This window comes from Scyliorhinus canicula, chromosome 1, assembly GCF_902713615.1.
Source record: "Scyliorhinus canicula chromosome 1, sScyCan1.1, whole genome shotgun sequence".
In the NCBI taxonomy this organism is placed as follows: domain Eukaryota; kingdom Metazoa; phylum Chordata; class Chondrichthyes; order Carcharhiniformes; family Scyliorhinidae; genus Scyliorhinus; species Scyliorhinus canicula.
This window is the reverse complement of record NC_052146.1, coordinates 310780914-310802778: the sequence shown is the minus strand read 5'-3', so window position 1 is coordinate 310802778 and position 21865 is coordinate 310780914. Positions and strand designations below refer to the sequence as shown.

The following is a 21865-nucleotide window of genomic DNA, read 5'->3' as shown; positions in this document are numbered from 1 at the left end:
TCCACCCCAACACTGATCCACACAATCTCCAGCCCAACACTGATCCTCACAATCTCCACCCCAACACTGATCCACACAATCTCCAGCTCAACACTGATCCACACAATCTCCAGCCCAACACTGATCCAGACAATCTCCACCCCAACACTGATCCACACAATCTCCAGCCCAACACTGATCCACACAATCTCCACCCCAACACTGATCCACACCATCTCCACCACAACACTGATCCACACAATCTCCAGCCCAACACTGATCCACACAATCTCCAGCCCAACACTGATGCACACAATCTCCAGCCCAACACTGATCCACACAATCTCCACCCCAACACTGATCCACACAATCTCCAGCCCAACACTGATCCACACAATCTCCAACCCAACACTGATCCACACAATCTCCAACCCAACACTGATCCACACAATCTCCACCCCAACACTGATCCACACAATCTCCACCCCAACACTGATCCACACAATCTCCACCCCAACACTGATCCACACAATCTCCACCCCAACACTGATCCACACAATCTCCAGCTCAACACTGATCCACACAATCTCCAGCCCAACACTGATCCACACAATCTCCACCCCAACACTGATCCACACAATCTCCAGCCCAACACTGATCCACACAATCTCCAGCCCAACACTGATCCACATAATCTCCACCCCAACACTGATCCACACCATCTCCACCACAACACTGATCCAGACAATCAACAGTCCAACACTGATCCACACAATCTCCACCCCAACACTGATCCACAGAAACTCCTGTCAAACACTGATCCACACAATCTCCAGCACATCACTGATCCACAGAAACTCCACCCCAACACTGATCCAGACAATCTACAGTCCAACACTGATCCACACAATCTCCAGCCCAACACTGATCCACACAATCTCCACCCCAACACTGATCCACAGAAACTCCAGCCCAACACTGATCCACACAATCTCCAGTCCAACACTGATCCACACAATCTCCACCCCAACACTGATCCACACAATCTCCAGCCCAACACTGATCCACACAATCTCCACCCCAACACTGATCCACACAATCTCCACCCCAACACTGATCCACACAATCTCCACCCCAACACTGATCCACACAATCTCCACCCCAACACTGATCCACACAATCTCCACCCCAACACTGATCCACACACTCTCCAGCCCAACTCATCCTCACAATCTCCAGCTCAACACTGATCCACACAATCTCCACCCCAACACTGATCCACACAACCTCCAGCCCAACACTGATCCACACAATCTCCAGCCCAACATTGATCCAGACAATCTCCAGCCCAAAACTGATCCACAAAATCCCCACCCCAACACTGATCCACACAATCTCCACCCCAACACTGATCCACGCAATCTCCTGTCCAACACTGATCCACAGAAACTTCACCCCAACACTGATCCACACAATCTCCACCCCAACACTGATCCACACAATCTCCACCCCAACACTGATCCACACAATCTCCACCCCAACACTGATCCACACAATCTCCACCCCAACACTGATCCACACAATCTCCAGCCCAACACTGATCCACACAATCTCCAGTCCAACACTGATCCACACAATCTCCAGCCCAACACTGATCCACACAATCTCCAGCCCAACACTGATCCACACTATCTCCACCCCAACACTGATCCACACAATCTCCACCCCAACACTGATCCACACAATCTCCACCCCAACACTGATCCACACAATCTCCACCCCAACACTGATCCACACAATCTCCAGCCCAACACTGATCCACACAACCTCCAGCCCAACACTGATCCACACAATCTCCACCCCAACACTGATCCACACAATCTCCACCCCAACACTGATCCACACAATCTCCAGTCCAATACTGATCCACGCAATCTCCTGTCCAACACTGATCCACAGAAACTTCACCCCAACACTGATCCACACAATCTCCACCCCAACACTGATCCACACAATCTCCAGCCCAACACTGATCCACAAAATCTCCAGTCCAACACTTATCCTCCCAATCTCCAGCCCAACACTGACCACACAATCTCCACCCCAACACTGATCCACACAATCTCCAGCCCAACACTTATCCTCCCAATCTCCAGCCCAACACTGATCCACACAATCTCCAGCCCAACACTGATCCTCACAATCTCCAGCCCAACACTGATCCTCACAATCTCCACCCCAACACTGATCCACACAATCTCCAGCCCAACACTGATCCACACAATCTCCAGCCCAACACTGATCCACACAATCTCCACCCCAACACTGACCCCACACAATCTCCAGCCCAACTCATCCTCACAATCTCCAGCTCAACACTGATCCACACAATCTCCAGCCCAACACTGATCCACACAATCTCCAGCCCAACACTGATCCACACAATCTCCAGCTCAACACTGATCCACACAATCTCCAATCCAACACTAATCCGCACAATCTCCAGTCCAACACTGATTCCTAACAATCTCCAGACCAATATTGATCCACACAATCTCCAGCCCAACACTGATCCACACAATCTCCACACCAACACTGATCCACACAATCTCCACCCCAACACTGATCCACACAATCTCCAGCCCAACACTGATCCACACAATCTCCACCCCAACACTGATCCACACAATCTCCACCCCAACACTGATCCACACAATCTCCAGCCCAACACGGATCCCACACAATCTCCAGTCCAACACTGATCCACACAATCTCCACCCCAACACTGATCCACACAATCTCCACCCCAACACTGATCCACACAATCTCCACCCCAACACTGATCCACACAATCTCCAGCCCAACACTGATCCACACAATCTCCACCCCAACACTGATCCACACAATCTCCACCCCAACACTGATCCACACAATCTCCAGCCCAACACTGATCCACACAATCTCCAGCCCAACACTTATCCTCCCAATCTCCACCCCAACACTGATCCAGACAATCTCCAGCCCACCACTGATCCACACAATCTCCAGCCCAACACTGATCCACACAATCTCCAGCCCAACACTGATCCACACAATCTCCAACCCAACACTGATCCACACAATCGCCAGCCAAACATTGATCCACACAATCTCCACCCCAACACTGATCCACACAATCTCCAGCCCAACACTGATCCACACAATCTCCAGCCCAACACTGATCCACACAATCTCCACCCCAACACTGATCCACACAATCTCCACCCCAACACTGATCCACACAATCTCCAGCCCAACACTGATCCTCACAATCTCCACCCCAACACTGATCCACACAATCTCCAGCTCAACACTGATCCACACAATCTCCAGCCCAACACTGATCCAGACAATCTCCACCCCAACACTGATCCACACAATCTCCAGCCCAACACTGATCCACACAATCTCCACCCCAACACTGATCCACACCATCTCCACCACAACACTGATCCACACAATCTCCAGCCCAACACTGATCCACACAATCTCCAGCCCAACACTGATGCACACAATCTCCAGCCCAACACTGATCCACACAATCTCCACCCCAACACTGATCCACACAATCTCCAGCCCAACACTGATCCACACAATCTCCAATCCAACACTGATCCACACAATCTCCAACCCAACACTGATCCACACAATCTCCACCCCAACACTGATCCACACAATCTCCACCCCAACACTGATCCACACAATCTCCACCCCAACACTGATCCACACAATCTCCACCCCAACACTGATCCACACAATCTCCAGCTCAACACTGATCCACACAATCTCCAGCCCAACACTGATCCACACAATCTCCACCCCAACACTGATCCACACAATCTCCAGCCCAACACTGATCCACACAATCTCCAGCCCAACACTGATCCACATAATCTCCACCCCAACACTGATCCACACCATCTCCACCACAACACTGATCCAGACAATCAACAGTCCAACACTGATCCACACAATCTCCACCCCAACACTGATCCACAGAAACTCCTGTCAAACACTGATCCACACAATCTCCAGCACATCACTGATCCACAGAAACTCCACCCCAACACTGATCCAGACAATCTACAGTCCAACACTGATCCACACAATCTCCAGCCCAACACTGATCCACACAATCTCCACCCCAACACTGATCCACAGAAACTCCAGCCCAACACTGATCCACACAATCTCCAGTCCAACACTGATCCACACAATCTCCACCCCAACACTGATCCACACAATCTCCAGCCCAACACTGATCCACACAATCTCCACCCCAACACTGATCCACACAATCTCCACCCCAACACTGATCCACACAATCTCCACCCCAACACTGATCCACACAATCTCCACCCCAACACTGATCCACACAATCTCCACCCCAACACTGATCCACACACTCTCCACCCCAACACTGATCCACACAATCTCCACCCCAACACTGATCCACACAATCTCCAGCCCAACACTGATCCACACAATCTCCAGCCGAACACTGATCCACACAATCTCCTCCCCAACACTGATCCACGCAATCTCCACCCCAACACTGATCCACACAATCTCCAGCACAACGCTGACCCCACACAATCTCCAGCGCAACATTGATCCATACAATCTGTAATATCCAAATACTGCCGGCTGTAACGGGGACTGTAATACCCAAACACCGACTGCTGCAACAGGGACTGTAATATCCAAACACTGACGGCTGTAACAGGGACTGTAATATCCAAACACTGACTGCTGTAACAGGGACTGTAATATCCAAACACTGACGGCTGCAACAGGGACTGTAATATCCAAACACTGCCGGCTGTAACAGGGACTGTAATATCCAAACACTGCCGGCTGTAACAGGGACTGTAATATCCAAAAGCTGCCGGCTGTAACAGGGACTGTAATATCCAAACACCGACGGCTGCAACAAGGACTGTAATATCCAAACACTGACTGCTGTAACAGGGACTGTAATATCCAAACACTGACGGCTGTAACAGAGACTGTAATATCCAAACACTGCCAGCTGTAATAGGGACTGTAATATCCAAACACTTACTGCTGTAACAGGGACTGTAATATCCAAACACTGACTTCTGCAACAGAGATTGTAATTTCCAAACACTGATGGCTGTAAGAGGGACTGTAATATCCAAACACTGACGGCTGTAACGGGGACTGTAATATCCAAATGCTGACTGCTGTAACAGGGACTGTAATATGCAAACACTGACGGCTGTAACGGGGACTGTAATATTCAAACACTGACTGCTGTAACGGGGACTGTAATATCCAAACACTGACGGCTGTAACGGGGACTGTAATATCCAAACACGGACTGCTGTAACAGGGACTGTAATATCCACAAGTCCCAAAGGTGTACTGCATTACAGGACCTATAATATGTCCAGTCTCAAACACTGCGTACCATAGACTGTAATATCCAAATGCTGCTTGCTGTAACAGGGACTGTAATATCCAAACGCTGGCTGCTGTAACAGGGACTGTAATAACCAAACGCTGGCTGTGGTAACAGGGACTGTAATAACCAAATGCTGCTTGCTGTAACAGGGATTGTAATATCCAAACACTGCCTGCTGTAACTAGGACTGTAATATCCAAACACTGACTGCTGCAACAGAGACTGTAATATCCAAACACTGACTGCTGTAACAGGGACTGTAATATCCAAACACTGCCTGCTGTAACTAGGACTGTAATATCCAAACACTGACTGCTGTAACAGGGACTGTAATATCCAAACACTGATGGCTGTAACAGGGACTGTAATATCCAAACACTGACGGCTGTAATAGGGACTGTAATATCCAAACACTGATGGCTGTAACATGGACTGTAATATCCAAATACTGACTGGTGTAACAGGGACTGTAATATCCAAATGCTGCCTGCTGAAACTGTGTGGGATTTGAGTTTCTTGCCCTGTGAGCTTTCACTCTCTGCCAGACCTGTCACAGGGATGGGTCTCCTCCAATTCTGCATTAGATCCCCAGGATTTCACAGATATATTCAGCGGATTTCCTCAGCATTCCCAGGTGCATTGTTGTGGTTTGCGGGTCTACTGCTGGTTCAGAACCTTTAGCCGGTTCTCATTTTCTCCCTCCTGTTTCCACAGGCGTTCACCCTGAGCTATCGTCCGTGCTTGTTCCTTGTAGGTGTCACTGACTGATCCAGTTACCATGTCGCTGTCTGGTATGTATCACCCTGGCTCTCACGGTGGCATTCCATCATTATGTTAACCAGGTCCCTGCAGCTGGGGAGCAGGGGGGTTTGGGGGGTGTGGGGGGGGGGGGGGGGGGGGAGCAGGGGGGGTTGGGGGTGGGGGGGGGGGGTAAGTATGGGATTGAAAAGAATGAGAGAGAGTGCAGAATTCATTCCCCAGCACTGACTCTGCACAGTAGCAGGGTTGCTAATCGTCGCAGCCGATGGTTTCAGATTGCACTAATCAGTCAGGGTCCCTTCCGAATATTGTTCTAACTCCAGTTACACACTAACATGGGCCTTAACTCTCACCAAAATGACCAAGTGTCGTTTTGGGCGGGTTCTGTGGGGTGATTCCCGTTGGGTGTTTGGGTGCGATCCTCACCGATATTTTTGGAGTTTGGGGAGATTCTCACCGGTAAATCCCACACTTTGAATTTATTCCGACAGTGAGAAACTAAAATCGTCGAAAAGACCGGCTCCTCAGAGAGCGAGGCGCCCTTATTGAAAGATCACACCCTCCGACAGACATGAGGAACACCCCCAACCCTCGACCCACGAGGAGCAACCTTCCCTCTCCACCATCCGCCATCAGTGAAGGTCTGCGCCACCCCCCACCACCCCGCAGCACCCAGACATGAGGGTGACCCAACCTCCCACCCATTCATCCTCATCGGCATCGAGACATCACCCACCCCCCATTCAGTGAGCATGCCAGGCTAAGGCCCCCCCCCCCGCCCCTCACACTTTAAAGGGCCCCATTTCAGTCTCTCAAATTTCAGCCCCCCCCTTTCATGGGCAAGGGCCCCCTCAGACCCCTTCCATTGGCAGCACCAGCCTGGTACCCTGGCAGTGCCAACCATACATCCCTCCCAGTTTGGCAGAGGCAGGGTGCCAGGTTGGTGTTGTCATGGTACCGGGGGCACTGCCAGGGGCTTGGCTGTGCCCTGTCCCCGATCTCCCGGGGGCTCCAGTGGCCTGCGAGCCGCCCCCCGCACCACGCCCCCCGCACCGTGCCCCCCCCCCAGTGTGACCATCACATCTGGTTTCCGTTTTTTGGGTCTGGTACTAATTTTCACCAGATTGTGGCGGTGGCTACCAGGAGCCGGGAGACTGCGGGCTGGAACCTGCTGTGCATTTTTAAAATAAGCTTAACGACTCTTTTAAATATGTTGACCTGGGTCACGCCCGGTGAGGGTGCGATGCAGATGGTGTGGGGCGTAGCGGATCGCTGCCCAGTGCGAAACCCGCTCTGCACCCAACGTTACGGGATTGGCGCCGGGCGCACCTCAGTGGGAGAACCGCACCCACGATATCGTTAACATCATCACAGCAGAATATTAAAAGATTGATGTGTTTGGGTGACTGAGGGTAAGGGGTCCATTGCCCCACACCCCGCGGATTCTCACTGTTCCGTCTCCTTCCCCTTCCAGCTTACAGACAGAAGATGAGGGAACTGCCTCTCTTCAACTTACTTTGTTCCTGCTTCAACCCGGAGCCGCGTAACAAGACGGTGTATAAATTTGACGGTGAGTGATGGGGGCCGGGGGTTCCTGCTGTGAGGGCAGTGCCACACGCTGGGGATCAGACACAGATAGCTACAGTGCAGTGTGAGGAACAGCATTGCAACAGCGGCACCGCTAGCAGAGTGGGAACCACGACAGCGTGACCTCATTCACATAACCAACTCTCGTCCTAAATGTGGACCCAGGGATTTATATTGGGAATGAACACAGCTTTTTTTTAAATGTGCCACGTCCCGGTCACTTAATTTCCCTGCACGTGAGCTTAGTATCGTGACAAAGGCCTGCATCTCTTACCACATTGGTCAAGATGAGGCAGCACAGTGGGGCAGTGGGTTAGCACTGCTGCCTCACGGCGCCGAGGTCCCAGGTTCGATCCCGGCTCTGGGTCACTGTCTGTGTGGAGTTTGCACATTCTCCCTGTGTCTGCGCGGGTTTCGCCCCCACAACCCAAAGATGCGCAGGGTAGGTGGATTGGCTACGCTAAATTGCCCCTTAATTGGAAAAAATGAATTGGGTACTCTAAATTTATAGGAAAAAACTATTGGTCAAGATGTCTGAAGGAATGAGGAGCAATATATATCCAGGTTTACTCATTATTCTAAATTAACACTGTTGCTTCACAGCACTAGGGTCCCAGGTTCGATTCCCAGCTTGGGTCACTGTCTGTGCGGAGTCTGCACGTTCTCCCTGTGTCTGCATGGGTTTCCTCCGGGTGCTCCGGTTTCCTCCCACAAGTCCCGAAAGATGTGTTGTTAGGTAATTTGGGCACTCTGAATTCTCCCTCTGTGTACCCGAACAGGTGCCGGAATGTGGCGACTAGGGGCTTTTCACAGTAACTTCATTGCAGTGTAAACGTCAGCCTACTTGTGACAATAATGAAGATCGTTATTTTTTTAATAACAAAGGAGAGTAATTAGTGTAGGTCAGACCGGAATTTGCAAAGGGGCTCAAACAGATTGAATAAGTGGATTAAACTGCAGAAGTTGGAATTCAACTCAGGAAAATGCGAGGCCAGCTCCCTGTGAACATGAAGGAAATAAAGAGGGAATATTTTGCAAATGGCGATGGGGAGGGATGTTGGGTTTCCAGGTTAACAGGTCACTAAATCCAGGAAGCAGGTAAAACAATGGAACGTTGGCTTCTATCTCCAGAGGAGGAATTAACGTTAAATCAGGTTAGACCCTATTCGCTGAGGGATTAGCACATCTCAGGGAGGAAATGGAGAGCAGAGATTTGAACATAATGGCAGCAGGACAAAGGAATTAAACGATGAGGATAGACGGAGTTTGTAAAGCTGAGTAATGATCTAATGAAGGTGTTTGGAATGATAAAGGGATTTGACTGGGTGACGGGAAACCTTTCCCTTTGCAGGGGGAGGGGGGAATCCTGAACCCAAATAATCGTCCAATTGGAGCGAAGCCACTGAGGGAGTGGGAATCTGGAACCCTCACCCCAACATTCTCTTGATGCTGGACGTGACTGAGATCAATAGATTTTTGTTGGGCAAGAGAGTTAGGAATTTGGAGCAAAAGTGAGAAAATGAAGTTGTGATATAGATCACCCATGATCTAATTGAATGGTGTAACAGACTCCAGAGGGGCTGAATGTTCCCCTCCTGTTCCTGTGTAACAGGCTTGATGGGCTGAATGGGCCGCCTCCTGTTCCTGTGTAACAGGCTTGATGGGATGAATGGGCCTCCTCCTGTTCCTGTGTAACAGGCTTGATGGACTGAATGGGCCGCCTCCTGTTCCTGTGTAACAGGCTTGATGGGCTGAATTGGGCTCCCCCTGTTCCTGTGCAACAGGCTTGAGGGGCTGAATGGCTCCTCCTGTTCCTGTGTAACAGGCTCGAAGGGCTGAATGGCCTCCTTCTGGTCCTGTGTAACTGGTTTGAGGGGCTGAATGGACCTTCTCCTGTTCCTGTGTAACTGGTTTGAGGGGCTGAATGGACCTCCTCCTGTTCCTGTGTAACACGCTCGAGGGGCTGAATGGACCCCCTCCTGTTCCTGTGTAACACGCTCGAGGGGCTGAATGGACCCCCTCCTGTTCCTGTGTAACAGGCTCAAGGGGCTGAATGGACCTCCTCCTGTTCCTGTGTAACACGCTCGAGGGGCTGAATGGACCCCCTCCTGTTCCTGTGTAACAGGCTCGAGGGGCTGAATGGGCCGCCTCCTCTTCCTGTGTAACAGGCTTGAGGGGCTGAATGGGCCTCCTCCTGTTCCTGTGTAACAGGCTCGAGGGACTGAATGGCCTCCTGCTGTTCCTGTGTAACAGGCTCGAGGGGCTGAACGGCCTCCCTTCTGCCTCTGTGTAACTTGCGTGACAACTGAGTCCTTTTCGTTTCAGATCCAGTTGACCTGAACTGGTGTTTTATATCTGACATGGAGGTGAAGGAATTGAATAAGAGAGCATCAGGACTGTCATTCGAAGTGATCCTGAGACCACCGTCATTCGAGGGAATCCCGGAATTCCATGCTGCCTTTCCGAAGAAGCGGGATCCGTCCCTGGAAGAGATCCAGAAAAAGCTGGAGGCAGCTGAAGAGAGGAGGAAGGTACGGCCCAGGGTTAACCTGAAGCCCCCTCTCCCTGGGGGAGGTATCGGGGCAGTGCAGGGTGGGTAAGCAGACTGACTGGGCCACTCTGCTACAGGGAGCAATTTAAGCCGGGGAGTTAGTCAGAATGCAATGGTAGCAGGAGAGAGTGCAGCGAGTGGGATTGACACAGTTCTCTGTAGCGAGAGTGGGAATCCAGACCGATGTGTTGTCTGCCTGGTGCCAGGGTTCAGGATACGGGGCACAGTAGCACAACGGTTAGCACTGTGGCTTCACATTGCCAGGGACCTGGGTTCGATTCCCGGCTTGGGTCAGTATCTGTGTGGAGTCTGCATGTTCTTCCCATGTCTGCATGGGTTTCCTCCGGATGCTCCGGTTTCTTCTCTCGAAAGATGTGCTGTTAGGTGGATTGGACATTCTGAATTCTCCCTCTGTGTACCCGAACAGGCGCCGGAATGTGGTGACTAGGAGATGTAAGCATACTTGTGACAATAATAAATAATATAAATGTTTTTGGAACATACCTCGTCATTCACCTGAGGAAGGAGCTGCGCTCCGAAAGCTCGTGTTTGAAACAAACCTGTTGGACTTTAATCTGGTGTTGTAAAACTTCTTACTGTGCTCACCCCAGTCCAACGCCGGCATCTCCACATCATGCCAATAATAAAGATTATTATTATTCCCAGCTATGAGCGGGACAGGAACTTGCAGTGGGAGGGGGAGTCTCCAGTTACTCTGGTCCATGTAGATACCAACAAATAGGTAGAATGAAGGAAAGAGGTTCAGTTTGGGGATTACGGGCAGCTAGGGGCTGAATTAAAATGCAGAATCTCAAGGGTCATAATCTCTGGATTATGTGAGATGTGCTCTTACTCCATCTCATGGCTGGATGCTGTAATTACACACTATTCTACATGATCATTCATATATACAAAGATGATATGCTACATATCATTACACTGGGGAGTGTGGAAGCTGTATCATTCAGGTAGTCTTCACCTGAACCAGTCTGGGACCAGCGTTCAGGGCAAGTTGATTAACTATGATGGTAGAGAGGTTTTTAAAATGAATCCTGGGCGGAAGGGATCACACAAAAGAAGATGTGGTAAATTAATGGCAATGAAGAAAGCAGGAGAGCTAGCTAGCAATAAGGCTAATGATAATCAGAGGGTGGCAGGAAGGGACAGGGTGCACAAACTTGAGAGTGCGATGGCAGAGAAAGCCAGAATTTGCAAAGACAAGTCAAAAGACAAGACTAAAGTCTCCAGACCTAAATGTATGTAACAAAGCAAGAATGCATTCAGAACAAAACTGATCCATTGTCAGCTCAAATAGAAATAAACATGGATGAGCCTTTAGAGTGACATAGTTGCAAGGTGACCACGGAAGGGACCTTCAGATTGAAAGGTACTTGACAGTTTGGAAGGACAGGAAGCTGGGAAAGGGTGGGGGGTTAGATCTGTTCATTGAGGATGGCATGAGTACAATGGTGAGAGGATGAACATGGTTTGAAAGGTCAAGATGTGAGGTCAATTTGGGTAGAGATAAGAAATAGCAAAGGTAAGAAGTAACTTGTGGGAGTAGTTTATCGGCCCCCTAATAGTAATAATGCTGTAGTACAGGGCGTACAGGAAGAAATAATGGGAGCCTCCAAGAAAGACACTGCAATAATCATAGTTTACTTTAATCTACATGTAGATTGGGTAAATCAGATTGGCAAAGGTAGGAGACAAAATGAGTTTGTAGAGCATTTCAGGACAATTTCTTCGAGCGGCATGTTCTACGGCCAACCAGAGAGCACGCTATTCTAAACCTGGTAATGTGCAATTCCTCAGGATTAATTAAGGACCCCCCATAAAGAACCCGTTGGCAGCAGTGATCATAATATGACTGAATTTCACAGTCAGTTTGAGGAAGAGAAGAGTGGGTCTCAGACTAGTGCTTCAAACTTTACAAAGGCAATGACAGGGGTATGAAGAAGGTGCTGGCTAAAGTGAGCTGGGAAATGAGGTTAAGGGTTAGGTCTGCAGGAATGCAGTGGCAGATATTGAAGTAGACATTTCGTAACATTCAACCAAGATGCATTCCCGCGAAAAAGAAACTCTCGGACATGAATGCACCATCCGTGGCTAACTCAGGAAGTTGAGGATAATATCAAATTGAAACGAAAAGTGTCCAGTTCTGCAAAGTTTAGTGGAAGAACATAGAACCTAGAACATAGAAAAATACAGCACATAACAGGCCCTTCGGCCCACGATATTGTGCCGAACCTTTGTCCTAGATTAAGAACAAATTAATCTACACCCCCATCATTCTACCGTAATCCATGTACCTATCCAATAGTCGCTTGAAGGTCCTTAATGTTTCCGACTCAACTACTTCCACAGGCAGTGCATTCCATGTCCCCACTACTCTCTGGGTAAAGAACCTACCTCTGACATCCTCCCTATATCTTCCACCATTCACCTTAAATCTATGTCCCCTTGCAATGGTTTGTTCCACCCGGGGAAAAAATTTCTGACTGTCTATCTGTTCCCCTGATCATCTTATAAACCTCTATCAAGTCGCCCCTCACCCTTTTCCATTTTAATGAGAAAAGGCCTAGCACCCTCAACCTTTCCTCGGAAGACCTACTCTCCATTCCAGACAACATCCTGGTAAATCTCCTTTGCACCCTTTCCAAAGCTTCCACATCCTTCCTAAAATGAGGTGACCAGAACTGCACACAGTACTCCAAATGTGGCCTTACCAAGGTTTTGTACAGCTGCATCATCACCTCACGGTTCTTAAATTCACTCCCTCTACTAATGAACACTAGCACACCATAGGCCTTCTTCACAGCTCGATCCACTTGAGTGGCAACTTTCAAAGATCTGTGAACATAGACCCCAAGATCTCTCTGCTCCTCCACATTGCCAAGAACCCTACCGTTAACCCTGTATTCCGCATCCATATTTGTCCTTCCAAAATAGACAACCTCACACTTTTCAGGGTTAAACTCCATCTGCCACTTCTCAGCCCAGCTCTGCACCCTATCTATGTCTCTTTGCAGCCGACAACAGCCCTCCTCACTATCCACAACACCACCAATCTTCATATCGTCTGCAAATTTACTGAACCACCCTTCAACTCCCTCATCCAAATCATTAATAAAAATCACAAACAGCAGAGGACCCAGAACTGATCCCTACGGTACGCCACTGATAACTGAACTCCAGGCTACTCTCTGACTTCTATCAGTTAGCCAGTTCGTTATCCAACTGGCCAAATTTCCCACTATCCCAAACCTCCTTACTTTCTGCATAAGCCTACCATGGGGAACCTTATTAAATGCCTTACTAAAATCCATGGACACTACATCCACTGCTTTACCTTCATCCACATGCTTGGTCACCTCAAAGAATTCATTAAGACTTGTGAGGCAAGACCTACCCCTCACAAATCTGTGCTGACTATCCCTAATCAAGCAGTGTCTTTCCAGATGCTCAGAAATCCAATCCCTCAGTACCCTTTCCATTACTTTGCCTACCACCGAAGTAAGACTAACTGGCCTGTAATTCCCAGGGTTATCCCTATTCCCTTTTTTGAACAGGGGCACAACGTTCGCCACTCTCCAATCCCCTGGTACCACCCCTGTTGACAGTGAGGACGAAAAGATCATTGCCAACGGCTCTGCAATTTCATCTCTTGCTTCCTATAGAATCCTTGGATATATCCCGTCAGGCCCGGGGGACTTGTCTGTCCTCACGTTTTTCAAAACGCCCAACACATCTTCCTTCCTGACAAGTATCTCCTTGAGCTTACCGGTCTGTTTCACACTGTCCTCTCCAACAATATGGCCCCTCTCCTTCGTAAATACTGAAGAAAAGTACTCGTTCAAGACCTCTCCTATCTCTTCAGACTCAATACACAATCTCCCGCTACTGTCCTTGATCGGACCCACCCTCGCTCTAGTCATTCTCATATTTCTCACATATGTGTAAAAGGCGTTGGGGTTTTCCTTGATCCTACCCGCCAAAGATTTTTGATGCCCTCTCTTAGCTCTCCTAATCCCTTTCTTCAGTTCCCTCCTGGCTATCTTGTATCCCTCCAATGCCCTGTCTGAACCTTGTTTCCTCAGCCTTACATAAGAATCCTTCTTCCTCTTAACAAGACATTCAACCTCTCTTGTCAACCACGGTTCCCTCACTCGACCAATCTCTTCCCTGCCTGGCCGGGACATACATATCGAGGACACGTAGTATCTGTTCCTTGAACAAGTTCCACATTTCACTTGTGTCCTTCCCTGACAGCCTATGTTCCCAACTTATGCACTTCAGTTCTTGTCTGACAGCATTGTATTTACCCTTCCCCCAAATGTAAACCTTGCCCTGTTGCACGCACCTATCCCTCTCCATTACTGAAGTGAAAGTCACAGAATTGTGATCACTATCTCCAAAATGCTCCCCCACTGAAGGTCAGAAGATTGGACAGAATATAGAACAATAAACAATGGAAATAAAAGAAACAGGGAGCGAGAAATTAAGAGTAAGAGAAAGCTAACTTGAAATAGAAAGCAGATAATAAGAGTTTCTCCAAGTATTTGAAAAGGAAAAGAATATTGAACGTGAGTGATGATTCTCTAAAGGGGAATTAATAATGGGAATCCAGGTACAGCGGCAGAGTTGAACAGATCATTTTCTGTCTGTCTGTCCTGTAAAAGAAACAAATAGGTTGTTGCCGGAATGGATGCTGAGGAGATTTCCTCTTGTGGGAGTGATTCGAACCAGGGGGGGCACAGTTTAAGACGAAGCTGACAATTTATTTCTCTGAGGTTTGTTGGTCTGTAGAGCTCTCTTACCCAGAGGATGCTAGATGCAGGGTCATTGAATATTTACAAGGCTGAGTTGGAAGATTCTTGATTGATGAGGAGTACAAGGGTATCAGGGGTATGTGGGAACGTATAGTTGAGACTACAATCCAATCAGCCATGATCTAACTGAATGGTTGGAGCAGGCTCGAGGGGCCGAATGGCCCATTCATGATCCTAATTTGCGTGTTCATATGTTTGTCTGTCTCAGGGAGATGGTCCAACTCTTTCTTTTTGTTTCCATTTTCAATGAATTTCCCTGCGTTAGTATCAAGAGGCAGAATTACTCAAGCACCTGGCAGAACAAAGGGAACACGAGCGAGAGGTGATGCAGAAAGCCATCGAGGAAAATAACAACTTCATCAAGATGGCCAAGGAGAAACTGGAACAAAGGAACGAGATCCAGAAGGAAAACCGTGACGCCCATTTGGCAGCCATGTTAGAGCGTCTGCAGGAGAAGGTGAGATGTTTTGGTTCTATTATCCCGTCTGGATTCTGGAATCAAGAGGTTTCTATCCTTGATAATTCTCAAAGACTTCCTCTGCCTCGTCAGGAGCATTCAGTCTGGAATGAGTCAGAATTTGATACGGATGATCCAGTCTAGAAACTGGATTGAGACCAAATTGGGATTGTTACCGGAGCTGTGGACTCTGCTCACAGTGAAGGGAGCCAGCGAGAGGGATATTGATCTCTCAGCCTCATTAATCGCATTGAGCTTTGTGTATAAATCCCAGGGTGAGGGACGGTTTCTGCCAGATCATCAGAGACACATAGTAGCCAGGGAGGGTTCCGCAAGGGCCCAGGGGAGGGGCACCCTGTTCACTGGCAGGGGAACAGGGAGGGTTCAGCACGGAATTGGGAATCATGGTTTATAGAAAAACATCACTAGCCAGAGCAATGAGAAGGTTTCATCCACAATATTCAGATTGACTTCCAGAGGATGTTTGATGAGCATCCATGGAAGTAAATAGCAAAAATACAATTGCACGTGTTAGTAAATAGTTTAACGTGCAGTAGTCCGAGAGAAATAATAAGGGCGAGGTTCTCAACAGCTAATAGGTGCTGTGCCTGCTCATGTGTATGACTGGGACAGTGTAGAGCGAGCTTTACTCTGTATCTAACCCCGTGCTGTACCTGTCCTGGGAGTGTTTGATGGGGACAGTGTAGAGGGAGCTTTACTCTGTATCTAACCCCGTGCTGTACCTGTCCTGGGAGTGTTTGATGGGGGCAGTGTAGAGGGAGCATTACTCTGTATCTAACCCTGTGTTGTACCTGTCCTGGGAGTGTTTGATGGGGACAGTGTAGAGGGAGCTTTACTCTGTATCTAACCCCGTGCTGTACCTATCCTGGGAGTGTTTGATGGGGACAGTGTAGAGAGAGCTTTACTCTGTATCTAACCCCGTGCTGTACCTGTCCTGGGAGTGTTTGATGGGGACAGTGTAGAGGGAGCCTTACTCGGTATCTAACCCCGTTCTGTACCTGTCCTGGGAGTGTTTGATCGGGACAGTGTAGAGGGAGCTTTACTCTGTATCTAACCCCATGCTGTACCTGTCCTGGGAGAGTTTGATCGGGACAGGGTAGAGGGAGCTTTACTCTGTATCTAACCCCGTGCTGTACCTGTCCTGGGAGTGTTTGATGGGGACAGGGTAGAGGGAGCCTTACTCGGTATCTAACCATGGGTTCTAAGTTTTGATGAAATCTCTAATAGCTGGTTATTTTATTCCAGGACAGGCGTGCAGAGGAGGTCCGAGAAAATAAAAGAGTGAGAGCCAATGCAGCGAGATAGAGGTTCCTGGATCTGGACCGGCTGCAGTTTGAACATCCCCATGAAGGATTTATTTGTAAATATTTGATCAGAAGATAAAAATTGTAGCTGGTTTGGGCGGGGAGGAAACTCCGTCAACAGAGAAATTTAAACAAAACATCAATTCCATTCTTTCAGCTTGTGCGGGTCTGATCTGATTTGGCTCATTTTCTATTCTTCATCCTGGGAATGGGAGTTCTGCTAACAAGGTCTGTATTTATTGCCCAATCCTCAATGATCATCTGAAGGGTAATTAGGGATTGACGATACATTCCGTCATTGTGAGCAGCAGATCCCAATCCTGAATAAAAACACACTGTGCTCTGGTCTCGGCCCTGTCTCTCGTCCAATCTCTCTGATCAATATACACACCGATGATTCGAAAGGGTTTTTTATTCACACTGAAACTGCATCTTTTTAAAAAGCTACAAAGCTGGAGTAAAGCACAGATTTCACACAGTCTTGAGTAAACTGTACCGCTCCGTAATTCCTGTGTTTACACTGAGTTTAACAACACAAAGGCACAATCCCACTCCCAATTGCTTCATCCCGTCCGTCTCAATGCTCAGTCTGTACATTTGTATTTTCTAATATTCACCCCTCCTGTCAAGGTAGAAATGTTTTTAAAGATATAACCTCCTCGTCCAGACACACTGCACATACAGCCTCTGACACCCAAACATGTACACCCCCACACTGACCCCCCCCGCTCCCACACCCCCGTACTGACCCCCCCGCTCCCCACACCCCCACACTGACCCCCCCCGCTCCCCACACCCCCACACTGACCCCCCCCGCTCCCCACACCCCCACACTGACCCCCCCGCTCCCCCACACCCCCACACTGACCCCCCCCGCTCCCCACACCCCACACTGACCTCCCCCGCTCCCCACACCCCCACACTGACCCCCCCGCTCCCCACACCCCCACACTGACACCCCCCGCTCCCCACACCCCCACACTGACCCCCCCCCGCTCCCCACCCCCACACTGACCCCCCCGCTCCCCACACCCCCATACTGACCCCCCCCCCCTCGCTCCCAACACTGAACCCCCCGCTCCCACACCCCCACACTGACCCCCCCGCTCCCTACACCCCCACACTGACCCCCCCGCTCCCCACACCCCCACACTGACCCCCCCCGCTCCCCACACCCCCACACTGACCCCCCCCACTCCCCACACCCCCACACTGACCCCCTCCCTCTCCCCACACCCCCACACTGACCCCCCGCTCCCCACACCCCCACACAGACCCCCCCCCCGCTCCCCACACCCCCACACTGACCCCCCCGCTCCCCACACCCCCGCACTGACCCCCCCCGCTCCCCACACCCCCACACTGACTCCCCCCGCTCCCCACACCCCCACACTGACCCCCCCCACTCCCCACACCCCCACACTGACCCCCCCCACTCCCCACACCCCCACACTGACCCCCTCCCTCTCCCCGCTCCCCACACCCCCACACAGACCCCCCCCCGCTCCCCACACCCCCACACTGACCCCCCCCACTCCCCACAACCCCGCACTGACCCCCCCCGCTCCCCACACCCCCACACTGACTCCCCCCGCTCCCCACACCCCCGCACTGACCCCCCCGCTCCCCACACCCCCGCACTGACCCCCCCCCGCTCCCCACACCCCCACACTGACCCCCCCCGCTCCCCACACCCTCACACTGACCCCCCCGCTCCCCACACCCTCACACTGACCCCCCCACTCCCCACACCCCCACACTGACCCCCCCCGCTCCCCACACCCCACACTGACCCCCCCGCTCCCCACACTCCACACTGACCCCCCCCCGCTCCCCACACCCCCACACTGACCCCCCCGCTCCCCACACCCCCACACTGACCCCCCCGCTCCCCACACCCCCCCAACACACTGACCCCCCCCCCGCTCCCCACACACCCCCAACACACTGACCCCCCCGCTCCCCACACCCCCACACTGACCACCCCGCTCCCCACCCCCACACTGACCCCCCCTGCACCCTCACACTGACCCCCCCGCTCCCCGCACCCTCACACTGACCCCCCCTGCTCCCCACACCCCCACACTGACCCCCCCGCTCCCCACACCCCCCTGTTCCCCACACCCCCACACACTCCCCAACACACTGACCCCCCACTCCCCACACCCCCACACACTCCCCCACACACTTACACTCCCGCTCCCCACACCCCCCTGTTCCCCACACCCCCACACACTCTCCAATGCACTGACCCCCCTGCTCCCCACACCCCCACACGGGCCAGCATGGTAGCTTAGAGGTTAGAACAATTGCTTCACAGCTCCAGGGTCCCGGGTTCGATTCCCCGCTGGGTCACTGTCTGTGCGGAGTCTGCACATCCTCCCCGTGTGTGCGTGGGTTTCCTCCGGGTGCTCCGGTTTCCTCCCACAGTCCAAAGATGTGCAGGTTCGGTGGATTGGCCATGATAAATTGACCTTCGTGTCCAAAATTGCCGTTAGTGTTGGGTGGGTTATTGGGTTATGGGGATAGGGTGGAGGTGTTGACCTTGGTTCGGGTGCTCTTTCCAAGAGCCGGTGCAGACTCGATCGAATGGCCTCCTTCTACACTGTAAATTCTATTATAATCTATGATTAATTTAGGATAAAGGTTCGGCACAACATCGTGGGCCGAAGGGCCTGTTCTGGGCTGTATTTTTCTATGTTCTTGTTCTCTCTCACACAATCTGTCGCACACACTCTCTCACACACACTCACACACACTCACACACACTCACACACACTCACACACACTCTCTCACACACACTCACATACATACTCAGACACACACAGAGTCAGACACACATACAGTCTCTCACACACTCTCACCCACTCATTCACACGCTCTCACACACACTCTCACACACACTCTCACACACTCACTCACACACACGCTCTCACACACACACTCTCACACACACACTCTCACACACACTCTCGCACACACACAGTCACACACACTCACACACACACTCTCGCACACACACAGTCACACACTCTCACACACACGCTCTCACACACACACTCTCACACACACGCTCTCACACACACACGCTCTCACACACACACACTCACACACACACTCTCGCACACTCTCACACACACAGTCACACACAGTCACACACACTCAGTCACACACTTTCACACACACACACACTCTCGCACACACACTCTCACACACACTCACACACACGCGCTCTCACACACACACTCAGACACACACTCACACACACGCGCTCTCACACACACACTCAGACACACACTCACACACACGCGCTCTCACACACACACTCAGACACACACTCACACACACGCGCTCTCACACACACACTCAGACACACACTCACACACACGCGCTCTCACACACACACTCAGACACACACTCACACACACGCGCTCTCACACACACTCACACACACAAATACTCCCAACCTGCATCTCTAAATGTTGTCTGTCTGTCACAACAGCCTTGAGGCCAGCCGCCCTATTGAGCTCAATTCAGCCACCACTCCCGCTTTAACATCTTCTTCATTGATGTTAAGCATCACCACTGTTCAAATTCAAGTCATACATGTAGGCCGCGACCTTCCCAAATGGGAACAAAGTCCCCGAGCGAGCGCGTTTAGCCGTGTGTTTCCTGGCACTCGCAGTGCAAGAACTGCATGGCCATTGAACAGACCTCGCTTTGAATAAGGGGGCTGCACAGGGACGCGAGGCCACGGCCACACATCCCAGACCCCCCAAAACAATCCCCGACCTGCCCCCAAAGCCAACACCGACACTGGGACACCCCAGCCCAATCACGCATGCACAAACAATGCCAGCTGGGCACTTGCCCGAGATCTCCAAGGCGAAAGGAATGAATCCCAAAGCCTCATGTACCTCGGCAATCTGCACATTAGAGTCAGGCTTACCGTCTCGTTAAAGAGTGACCCGCTTCGTGATGTTGCGAGCCAGTTACATCCCGGGAACGGCGGGTCTCCCAGCTTCCACTAGCCACACTGTGCCACGGCGAGCTATTTCCTGGGGCAGCGTGGGCGGGATATCGCGACCGTACACACACACATGGAACACCCGGTCCATTGCACACAGTAACACACTAACACGGTCGTCAACAGCACACATGTGACACACGCACATAAAAATATAAATGGAAATGAAAATATTTACATGGGGTCATACATAATACAGATGTTGACACACGGACACACACCTGAAATGTCCGTGCCTCCACCATCAGCACATTGTGGTTGCCCTGTGTACTACTCATAATAAGCTGCAAAGAACACAGAACCTGCATTTCCATAGCACCTGTCACATCATCTGAACATTCAGGAGCACTTTACAGTCTGTTTAGCACAGGGCTAATTCGCTGGCTTTGAAAGCAGACCAAGCAGGCCAGCAGCACGGTTCGATTTCCGTACCAGCCTCCCCGAACAGGCGCCGGAATGTGGCGACTAGGGGATTTTCACAGTAACTTCATTTGAAGCCTACTTGTGACAATAAGCGATTTTCATTTCAGTCAGTTGGAAATGCAGCCACAATGGTAATGTAGGGAAATGAGGCTGCGATCTGTCCGAAGCAAGATCCCGCAAACAACAATGTTTTGGTGATGTTGGATGAGGAATGGATTTTTACCAGGATGTCAAGGAGGCCCCATTGCTTTTGTTTAAATAATATCTCTGGGACAGCCACAGTACTGACCCTCTGACAGTGTAGCACTCCCTCAGTACTGACCCTCTGACAGTGCAGCACTCCCTCAGTACTGACCCTCTGACAGTGCGGCACTCCCTCAGTACTGACCCTCTGACAGTGCAGCACTCCCTCAGTACTGATCCTCTGACAGTGCAGCCCTCCCTCAGTACTGACCCT

The 21865-nt window shown here is 50.8% G+C and overlaps 1 protein-coding gene across 2 annotated transcripts in view; it reads left to right on the top strand.

Moving 5' to 3' along the window:
• The window catches only part of LOC119976789 (stathmin-4-like), a 45849-nt gene extending 28545 nt beyond the window's left edge, over positions 1 to 17304 (top strand). The window contains exons 2-6 of one of the 2 annotated variants that reach the window (XM_038817586.1): positions 6161 to 6237; positions 7680 to 7775; positions 10118 to 10323; positions 15441 to 15632; positions 16904 to 17304. In XM_038817586.1, coding sequence (XP_038673514.1) covers positions 6225 to 6237; positions 7680 to 7775; positions 10118 to 10323; positions 15441 to 15632; positions 16904 to 16930 — 534 coding nt within the window. In that variant the 5' untranslated portion in view covers positions 6161 to 6224 and the 3' untranslated portion in view covers positions 16931 to 17304. Of the gene's footprint in view, positions 1 to 6160; positions 6238 to 7679; positions 7776 to 10117; positions 10324 to 15440; positions 15633 to 16898 lie in introns of both variants that reach the window. The other variant, XM_038817576.1, reaches the window with a different exon arrangement.
• The last annotated feature ends 4561 nt before the right edge of the window (positions 17305 to 21865 follow it).